General features: G+C 43.4%; 1 protein-coding gene across 1 annotated transcript in view; it reads left to right on the forward strand.

Annotated features, from left to right (window-relative positions):
• Window positions 1–10,619, forward strand: part of LOC125448960 (deleted in malignant brain tumors 1 protein-like) — a 61,477-nt gene extending 50,858 nt beyond the window's left edge. The window contains exons 18-25 of the mRNA XM_059641856.1: window positions 1–57; window positions 143–460; window positions 579–620; window positions 806–922; window positions 2,257–2,364; window positions 5,571–5,684; window positions 6,959–7,090; window positions 10,518–10,619. Of these exons, the coding sequence (XP_059497839.1) occupies window positions 1–57; window positions 143–460; window positions 579–620; window positions 806–922; window positions 2,257–2,364; window positions 5,571–5,684; window positions 6,959–7,090; window positions 10,518–10,525 (896 nt within the window). The 3' untranslated portion in view covers window positions 10,526–10,619. The remainder of the gene's footprint in view (window positions 58–142; window positions 461–578; window positions 621–805; window positions 923–2,256; window positions 2,365–5,570; window positions 5,685–6,958; window positions 7,091–10,517) is intronic.
• The last annotated feature ends 438 nt before the right edge of the window (window positions 10,620–11,057 follow it).

The following is an 11,057-nucleotide window of genomic DNA, read 5'->3' on the forward strand; positions in this document are numbered from 1 at the left end:
AGACCAGTGTGACGCAGGAGCAGCCCCTCAGTTCATCTTCCTGCAATCAGCGATCAGGTACGTCCACATGATTAAGATGCCAGCTCTCGAATGTTGTTTCTGCTGTGGATTGCATTCAATCATAAACTCTTCTGTGTCACAGATTCGCAACTCAGCGTGCGCCTGGATGGAGGGAGCAGCAACTGTTCAGGGAGAGTGGAGATCGAGTGTGATGGACGCTGGGGTACATTGTGTGGGGACTCCTGGGATATCGTTGATGCAAATGTTGTCTGCAGGCAGCTAAGATGTGGCTTCACTCTGCCGGCCCAAGGAGGGACCGCTGTCTCCCTAGGTGGAGGTGTGATCTGGCAGAATGATGTGAAGTGTAAGGGAAGTGAATCCTCTCTTTCCGACTGTCTCTCCCCAGCACCAGCTCAAAGGAAGTGTAATCAGAAGGAAATTGCTCATGTGATCTGTTCTGGTAAGCACGATGCAGACTGGTGCCAATCAGTCATTATTAATGTTGCAAATTAGTGACTGCATTTCTCTTCTTACATTAAATTTCACCTTCATGAATATGTGTACAATCTCTTTCACAGGACCCGATGTGTTGACGACTTCCCCTTCACCTCCACCAACGGGTATTTATAATGAATACTATTATTAATATTTGTGTGAAGGCTGTGTTCAAGTCGAGTGATAATTATACTCTTGGCATTTTCATGAATTTGAAGCTGACATCACCGCTTCCGTGCTGTTGGTTTCTTCACAATTTTACATGCCAGCCCCTAGCAATGCTAAATCTGTCTGCAATTTCTCCTTCAAGGACAGGGCAGTCCATCTATTTCCATTCCTGTTGTTGTCTGCCTCACCTTGGGAGTCCTGTTCATCTGTGATTTGGTCGCACTACTGGTGGTAATGCAGAGGAAATCGCAAATGAAAGGTGAGTCTCACATCTGCAGATTGAGTTAACTCTACATCACTTATAGAGTTCCACATGGTCTGGGGGCTGCATAATGTTATTGCACCTTTCCACCCACGTAGCCTTCAAGGTGATGTCTGTGAGGCCTTTTCTCGCTGTGTTTTCCTCAAGCTGCTTTATCAATTGAATCGCCAGATTTTGAAAGGAGACAAAGATAAAATACTCCGGTAGTGCATATGAGAGTTAAAATAAATAAGAATTTACTTCTAAAATTTATCAAGTTGCTCAATGTCTGTAAAGGGAAGCGAAATTAACATTTCACGTGTTGTGTTTTCACGTCATTACCAATGCGAAAGTATCTTCAATACTGACCATTTCTCCACTTCTTATCTTCCATTTAAACTGCACATGACACTCCGGAACAAGTTATTGATTGTCGCACTGTGTCTTTAAGTTTCATTGAAACATTTGCACGGTGCTTTAATCATTTGTTCAGCAGCTTGTTCTCATTTATGGTATTTCAATTTCGGAATGTTGATTCTAGAACCCAGGATCAATGGGAGGATGAATGTCCCTTTAGAGGAAATTTCATTCATCCAGTAACTGTTTTCCCGTGACTGACCAGGTGGTACCTGTTCACCTTTTTAAACTGATAACTAAGTGTTTGCCTGGTTGCCTTTTTCCAGTCGATGGCCAGAACGAACAACACGAGCTGCAAAATACATCTGTTTCTATAGTTTCATAAATTTTCTACAGTTTAGTTTGCAGATAGCAAACAAACGCATGCGCTTAGTCTGAGACTATCAATGACCATAATATTCTCCTTTTTTCACCTGCCTCACGTTCCTGCATTCAACTATAACAACAACAATGTAATTGTCTCATTAAAGTGTCTAAATTCTGATAAAGTTACTGTTAGCGAAGCATTTTCCCTTTTTTCTGGGATATTTATCTTGAATATTGATTTGCTACGTCCTCATGGGCCTCAAGATTTTTTTTATTGTCTATAAATTATTAACTTTCTTGTCATTCATTGCATTAAGAAACTTCAATTTCTAAACTCGGTTTTTTTTTTCCCTTACATGCGCGATTGTGAGCTGAGAAGTGTCTTAAATTAACTTTTGCATCAGTAAATGTCGAGCAAAACTGGTCTTACAAATCCCAGTAAACAACATCTTATTCTCGATGTTTAACATAAGAATTGTTAGTGATCAGATCATGCTATGCCATGATTCTCGTCAACTGGATAGAACGAGCTACAAATGTTTCGAAAAGTTGTTTCTTCAGAAATAAACTCAATGTTGCTGCTAAGTGTTCAACTACAAATGATGACTCGTCTATCATTCCTTCAACAGATCTTTACACGGTCGGCAAAGCCTCAAGTCTTGGTTTGTACCAAGGAATTTATGAAGAAATAGAGAATATTCCTCCTGGCAAGGTGATGCTTCAGGAACTTGAACCAGGTACATATTTCTTCCTTCATATGGTCTTGCTTTTGGATAAGTACAGCTTCCCTTGAATTTCGATGGTGACTGATCTGATTGAACATGATTAGTTTTTAAATCACTGTCCTCGCGTGACAGAAGTAATGAAAGTCAATTAAACTCCGCGTTGTGGGAGGGAGAGATTTGCCAATGATACATTCCAAAGCCCTTGGTTCTGAAAGATTTCTTTTTCAGCCAGCAGTTTGTAAATGCGAACAGAATCACACTTTCCGACTGGAACCTGGTTTCACTCTGACTCCCTCAGACATCTGAACGACAAATGCATTCCCAAATTATTTTTACAGCAACATAAACATTGTCATGACTGGCCTTTGCACAACATATAGTACTGAAAGCGAATTAAGTAATTAATTTGCAAGTAGATATGAGCAATCAAGCAGGCGTGGCAGTGCAGACTGTAGACCTTCAGTCCATCGTGTGAAGAGTGGTTCTAATAGCCAGTGCCATAGAATAATATTCAAACAGGATGTTTTGCATCTTTAATGTTATTTTACAGATAATATGGCAACAGCTCACACAGATATGTAGGTAAAATGTTAACATGACTGTAGTCTAACTGAAGGAAAAATGCAAGAATCCTAATGGCTAGTATTGCCTTCTGAACTTGGGACTTGTCCACCAGACAGACCAGATGGAGCATGGGATTGTGGGAACAACTAGCAGCTTTGATTTGGACATAAACAACATTACTCCAAGAAATGGAAGGACATTTCGTGATCACAATGGAAATGATTGGCTTAGTTTTCGAACTGTGAATACAATTGGAAAACAAGTTCAAGGCAAACAGTCGCAAAATATGCCACATAACAATAATCAGAGATGCGTAAATGATATTGAATGGATTCAAGAAATGTGCAATGTTTCACAAATAATAACATTTAAGGGCGAATCAGACGCAATGAGAGATGTTCCTTAGAAAATTAAACGCGTTCAATTTACCTCCATGTAATTTGAACTCATAACAGAGATGAGGAATTAAGTCATTAAAAGTATTGTTTGCGAAAGGGCCTGTTCAATGTGAGAACTAAAGTTTGTTACCCATCTCCCATGGCAATGATTTGGCATTTCACTTCAATCTGAACCACCACACGAATTGTGGGATAATGAAATGTGAGGCTGGATGAACACAGCAGGCCCAGCAGCATCTCAGGAGCACAAAAGCTGACGTTTCGGGCCTAGACCCTTCACCAGAGAAGGGGATAGGGTGAGGGTTCTAGAGTAAATAGGGAGAGAGGGCGAGGCGGACCGAAGATGGAGAGAAAAGAAGATAGGTGGAGAGGAGAGCATAGGTGGGGAGGTAGGGAGGGGATAGGTCAGCCCAGGGAAGATGGACAGGTCAAGGAGGTGGGATGAGGTTAGTAGGTAGGAGATGGAGGTGCGGCTTGGGGTGGGAGGAAGGGATGGATGAGAGGAAGAACAGGTTAGGGAGGCAGAGACAGGTTGGACTGGTTTTGGGATGCAATGGGTGGAGGGGAAGAGCTGGGCTGGTTGTGTGGTGCGGTGGGGGGAGGGGACGAACTGGGCTGGTTTTGGGATGCGGTGGGGGAAGGGGAGATTTTGAAGCTGGTGAAGTCCACATTGATACTATTGGGCTGCAGGGTTCCCAAGCAGAATATGAGTTGCTGTTCCTGCAACCTTCGGGTGACATCATTGTGGCACTGCAGGAGGCCCAAGATGGACATGTCATCTAAAGAATGGGAGGGGGAGTGGAAATGGTTTGCGACTGGGAGGTGCAGTTGTTTGTTGCGAACTGAGCGGAGGTGTTCTGCAAAGCGGTCCCCAAGCCTTTGCTTGGTTTCCCCAATGTAGTGGAAGCCACACCCGGTAAAATGGATGCAGTATCCCACATTGGCAGATGTGCAGGTGAACCTCTGCTTAATATGGAAAGAAGTCATCTTGGGGCCTGGGATAGGCGTGAGGGAGGAGGTGTGGGGACACGTGTAGCATTTCCTGCGGTTGCAGGGGAAGGTGCCGGGTGTGGTGGAGTTGGAGGGCAGTGTGGAGCAAACAAGGGATTCACGGAGAGAGTGGTCTCTCCGGAAGGCAGACAAGGGTGGGGATGGAAAAATGTCTTGGGTGGTGGGGTCGGATTGTAGATGGCGGAAGTGTCGGAGGATGATGCTTTGTATCCGGAGGTTGGTAGGGTGGTGTGTGAGAACGAGGGGGATCCTCTTTGGGCAGTTGTGGCGGGGGCGGGGTGTGAGGGATGTGTTGCGGGAAATGCGGGAGACGCGGTCAAGGGCGTTCTCGACCACTGTGGGGGGAAAGTTGCGGTCCTTGAAGAACTTGGACATCTGGGATGTGCGGGAGTGGAATGCCTCCTCGTGGGAGCAGATGCGGCGGAGGCAGAGGAATTGGGAATAGGGTATGGAATTTTTGCAGGAGGGTGGGTGGGTGGAGGTGTATTCTAGGTAGTTGTGGGAGTCGTTGGGCTTGAAATGGTTGCCTGAGATGGAGACTGAGAGGTCCAGGAAGGTGGGGGATGTGCTGGAGATGGCCCAGGTGAACTGAAGGTTGGGGTGGAAGGTGTTAGTGAAGTGGATGAACTGTTCGAGCTCCTCTGGGGAGCAAGAGCCGGCGCCAATACAGTCATCAATGTAACGGAGGAAGAGGTGGGGTTTGAGGCCTGTGTAGGTGCGGAAGAGGGACTGTTCCATGTAACCTACAAAGAGGCAGGCATAGCTGGATCCCATGCAGGCATGTAACCTACACACGAATTGTGCCTTGAATGCTTTCCCATTATATGCCCCTTTGACAAAATTCCGGGTATTGCAGCAGAGATGATGAAATAATAATATTTGTTACTTTGTTGTCCAATTAAGGCGGTAAAACATTACCCCACAGTCCATAAGTCGATGAAATGTAGGAGCGGAATTAAGTCAAGTGGCCTATCATGACAGCTCCGCCATTCAGTTGCGGCTAATATGTTTCTCAACTCCTACTCCTGTCTTCTCCCTCGAACATATTTTCCCATAATGATCAAGAACCTGTCTATCACTGTTTTAAAGAAAATCAATAACTTGGCCCCCACAACTTTCTGTGTCAATGAGTTCCACAGATTCACCATCCTCTGGCTGAAGACATTTCGCCTCTTTACAATTCTAAAGGGTCAAGCCTTCACTAGGAGATGGAAATTGACATTAACTCTATACTTTTGTTTTCAGTAACTTCTGCTTCCATTAACTCACTCAATCACATTGAATACTACACCAGCCACAACTTGATTGACAATAATCGGGGATCAGAAAATCCTGAGGTGAACTCCAACAGTATTGCAGGTTTGTCTGTGTTCACTTTCTGTCAGGCCACTTTCGTCCATCACTCTCTCTTCCTTCCAGGCTTAAAGATGTCAATGTTCACACGGGGCGAGAAACATATTGCAGTAAGCGCTGTTTCATGACCACTGTCAGTGAAAAAAAATTGCTGGTTTTGGGTCACACTGATATGGTCCATCGAGTCTGTGCTTGCCAAAAACAATCATACAACTGTTATAATTTCGCTTACCAGGAGTTGTCTCATAACCTTGCACCACGCAACGTGGAGGGATAGATTAATATGAAGGGGTTGGAAAGATATGGGCTAAATGTTGATGAATGGATCCAGATTAGTTTATGATTTCTGGTTAATGCAGCTGAGTTGGACCTAAGGGTCTGTTTCCATGCTGTGCACCCTCTATGACTCTATGTGCAAGTAAATATTTATTCAGTGTCAAAAGAGTTCATGCCTCTACCACACTTACAGGCAGTTGGTTCCAGAGCACTACCGACAGCTGGCTCAAAAAATTTTCCTTCACATGCTCTTTAATTCTCCCTCCTCGAATCTGAGCTCCCCTTTCCTTCAATCAATGTCTCCTGATAGGTGATCCCCTAGCAACGGCGAAAATTTCTTCCTGGCTAGCACTCCTATGTCCATCACATTTTCACAATGTATCTCAAAAAAAAAGCCAAGCACTCTGTGACCTCAGCTACAAGGGAAAAAAGAAAAGGAGGAACAACGAAACAGCAGTCGTCCACTCAATCCCTCGAATCTGTTCCTCGATTCAGTGATAAATTCCTAGCACTCGCCTGGTCCTAAATTCAGATGCTTTTCTTTGGCCCATGTCCCATAATACCTCTGGTTGACACTAATCTATCCCAGATTTAAAATTAACAACACATCTGACATCAAGTTTTTTTTTAAGGAATACATTTCGAAACCTCTCCCAGCTTTTGCCCTCTCTAACATCTCCTCTGAATGATCAGGCTATAATTCTCAGAGAGTGCTCCGGATTTCTAGAATTGTCCAAACAGTTGAGGCAGTTTATTATTATCAAACCTGCCTTTTCCTGTTAATATCTTGAATAATTCGATCAGATCACCCTTAATCTTCCACTGAAAACAGTCCTGATTAGCATGATCTCTGCTCATGTCATGGCTCCTCCAATACAATAAACTACCTAAAACTTCTGATCCCACCTTTTCATCTCTTATTTGACACTTTGAATCTCATTTTCCAGCTCCTGGTGTTATGTGTTACAATGTGTTAGTGATAGTCATTTCTATTTTTCTCCCAGGTCCTATCCGTGGCTATTATGATGATATAGAGACTGAAGGCGCTGAATCTCAGGATAGCCAGTTTCAACTGGACAGTGATCCTGATGAGCTCCGCATACTGACAAATGATGCCAGTAATCTTTGTTCACATGGTGAGTTGAATTACAGGCACTTGCATCTTCGCCAGTGATCTGTGCATTCAGAATGCTTTAATTCCTTTGCATTCTGTGACAGAATGTTGCATTTCCTGAAGAGCCAACAACAATATTCAAAGCTGTCAGATCCTTATCTGCAGAAACAGAAACTGAGAAAGAGCAGTTATACTCGAGAGGTATCTTAATCCCAATACCTTAAAGTCTTGTCTGGCAAAATAATGTGTATATATGTATTAGATATTGCGTTTTGCCAACGCTTTGAGTAGTCGATACTATCATCACCCACTGGTGAAATTATAAGTCGAAATCTACTGTTTTAATGAATCACCAAATAGCTAAATCGAAAATATGCAAGGTCAGGTTTTCAATGTCTCAAGTTTTAAATGTGTTTCTTGGTTCCTATTGGGAAGAAAGGCCTGGTGCACATTGGCGTGTAAAGTACAAAGAGAGATGGTTGTGATGTGGCTGTTCTGAGGAACTACACTCATACCAGTTCCCAGGGCAGAATGAGTCTCGCCAACGTGAGCATCTTAAATGCCAATAACTCGTGGACACACTTGTTACTATAACCCAACCGATCTGATCAGCTGCTTAGCCATTTAAACGCTCCTAATTGGCCATTGAGAGAACCTTACTCCATTGCTCTGGCTTCCCTGGTGAACAGTTTGCATTGTTTTACAGTTTCTCTCCTAAACCATGCTTTGTCTCCGCTAATCAATCTCTGTGGGATATGTCCTCCAAAATGTGGCATTCAGCACAAAATGTGGCATTCAGCACACTTCCAAATAAGCTACTGCACCTCCACAGAAGAATGGCCACGACTCCTGTAGCGTTAAATCTGGCTTCTCTCCACGAAGACTGCCACGCCTGCTGAGGTGTTCTGGTTTTGTTTCTGATTTTCAGCATCCACGATTCTTTTCGCTCTTCCACGCCAATGCACGTAACCTGTCCAGCAAAATCATTGCTAAATAGTGTCACGGTGTCATAGAATTATACAGTCCATGCAGACCGCAATCCCAAACGAAACTAGTTCCACCTCCGTGGTCCTTGTTCGTATCCCTCCAAAACTTTCCTATACATGAATCCATCTAAATGTCTTTTAAACATTGCTGTTCGACCCAGATCCAGTACTTCCTCGGTACGTTCAATCCACACGTGCACCACCTTCTGCTCAAAAAAATGCCTTCTATGTCATTCTTTTAAAATTTCTTTCCTGCCACCTCCAAATTACGTGACACGTCGAATCGAAATTCCCCACCCGAGTGAAAAAAAGAGCGACAACTAACTCTGTCTATTCATCTCATTATTTTATAAACTTCTATCTGGTCACCTTTCAACCTCCGACACTCCAGTGAAAAAAGCCCCAGCTTATCCAACCTTTCTTTGTAACTCAAACCTTGCATGTTCAGCAACATGCTGCTAAATCTCTTCAAAACCCTCTCCAGCTCATAATATCCTTCCCATAATTGGACTCCCATAAGCACTGGATGCAGTATTCCAGAAGAGGCCTCACCGGTGTGCTGCACAACCTCAACATGACGTCCTAACTCCCCGACCCGAAGGACTGAGCAACGAATGCCAGGGTGCCAGGTGCACTTTAACCAACCTTGGATGTGCGTGAAGCAAAGTTTAAAGAATTACGTATCTGCATCCCTAGGTCCCTCAGTTCTGCAACGCTACCCTCGGTTCTACCATGAATTGTATATGTTCTACCCTTGTTTCTTGTACCAAAATACAATACCTCTCCAGATTTACCCAGGCGTGAGATGTGAAATTTAACAGGGCATTTCAATCCCTCCACTGCAGTTCCAAATGTTGCAGTGTTTAAATGTCACTTAGCAAGGTCACAAACATTTCGCTGAACTCCCGTGTATGTAACAACAATAAATCGATTCAAACCGACGGAGATCCCAGGTGACTGAGAAACTGGTCATGAATCTTTGTTCATTGTTGTTAACCTCGCTGACATGTTCATAACAAGGCTGGGGGATGGGGGCAGCAGGCTGTGGTGGGGTCAGGGAAGGCAAAGGTAACGGTGAAAACTGGGGGTTTGGAGGGGATTTGAGGAAGATATTCATTTCTATGAGTGTGGTGGGTGTCTGGAACACGCTGCACGGAAGCTGGATACCTCAGAAATTTTATGACATGCTTGAATGAGTGCTTGAAGCGCCATAACTTTTAAGAATATCTGGGACCATGAGACTGTTGCAGGTAGTAGCATATTTTTGGCAGTGCAGACTCTGTGAGCCGAACAGCTTCTTCCGTACTAGACGATTCTTTGGTTCCAAGATACAGCCATTGCCAGGGCTACACAATCCTCCTGAACGCCACGCTATTATTGCCCAGCAACTTGGACGGCTCTCAATGGAGCTAATTGTTAACATGATTAATCTCAGACCAGTTACCTTTGATGCCCTCTCAGAAAACCCTATTCCTTCTGATAATTCACATTTCCATGTTGCTCCCCAGTAATGACACGCACCGAAGCTGAAATTGAACAGCAAGCACGTCAAACAGATAAGAGCTAATTTCTCTCATTATTTCCACTGTTTCTGCTCCAGAGCAGAGATTGGGATGTCCTGGCGTCCTGTGGAATTATCAAATACGTTGAGCATTATCCACTGCTGAAAATCAACACGGAAAGCTTGACATTTATCAAATAAAGCAATCGATATTTGTGATTGGAATTTTCTGATCAATGAGGAAAACAGCATTTTACTGCGTCACAGAAATCATTGAAATTGTTTTACCAGAACAGAAAATAAAACAAAAATATTTTTCTTTACGCTGCACGCTCGAACACCGCCCGACTTGCAAAAAAAAACACGCACGGCCAATGATTTGCTTTTGGGAACAAAATACAGAAGTTGCCGGAAAAGCTCAGAAGGCCTGGCAGAAACTGTGAAGGAAAAATCAGAGTTAACGTTTCGGGTTCAGTGACCCTTCGTCAGATCTCGGGTGGTTTGAAGGAAGGGTCACTGAAACAGAAACGTTAACTCTGATTTCTTTTTTCATCACAGATGTTGTCAGACCTGCTGAGCTTTTCCAGCAATTTCTGTTTTTTTGGCCATGATTTATAGCATCCACATTTCTTTCGGTTTTTATGACGTACATTTGGGAATATCCTCGCTGTTGTAATTTAGGGCAGGGCATAACCAACGTACACTCAAAAAATCCCCAGAAATCAGAAAGCAATAATTACTGTATAATAATTCGTACTGAGCTTTCTGACAGCAGAACAAATATTTGTCTAGTGGTCATTTCCTGCCTACCTCTATCCTGTTGTCCGAGATAGCTTACATTCAGCTGAGCGAGCAGAGAGAGAGATACAGGTCAGTTTTCTTTTTGCAGTGTGGCCCTTCAGCAGTGTAACATTGCAGGCATGGCTTCAAGTGAACTCAAACAATTTTCTTTATCATTACAGGTAAATGACAGAATATGCTTCAACGGAGGACGTCCTGAGGCACATAACACCGCGAGAAGTCGTCCACTTTCATTTCCAAAATGCTGAATATTTTGTTCTCGGTATAAGCTTCGTTTTGATTGTAATTCATCAGCATCTGCTTTGGTATTGAAATTTGTATGTTCTATTTTTCATTAAGAGTGTTGTAGTGAGTTAAAAGTGGAAATAAATGGACTGCATCAAAGCTTTTTTTGTGCGCATAAATCATGTAATTCATTTATCTGTGCGGATGAATTGACTCACTATAGCGGGCAACGTCCCTGATGCCTATCAAAGCTGCATTTAAAGAATTTCACGTGTTGTTGCTTCGCTTTTCCATCCCCAGTGAAGGAGGGTTTAAAACTTGTCAAGTCCAGCAAATCTCCGAGCTGCTGTGTTGCTATTTATTGAATGGAATGTCCCCTCCATCTCCCTCTTCTCGATGATCTGAGCAATCTCTCTCTGAGTGATTTTGCACAATCTAAGTTGCAGTTCACCAATGAAAATGCGATGGCTACATGT

The sequence above is a fragment of the Stegostoma tigrinum genome, chromosome 43 (assembly GCF_030684315.1).
Source record: "Stegostoma tigrinum isolate sSteTig4 chromosome 43, sSteTig4.hap1, whole genome shotgun sequence".
Lineage (NCBI taxonomy): Eukaryota > Metazoa > Chordata > Chondrichthyes > Orectolobiformes > Stegostomatidae > Stegostoma > Stegostoma tigrinum.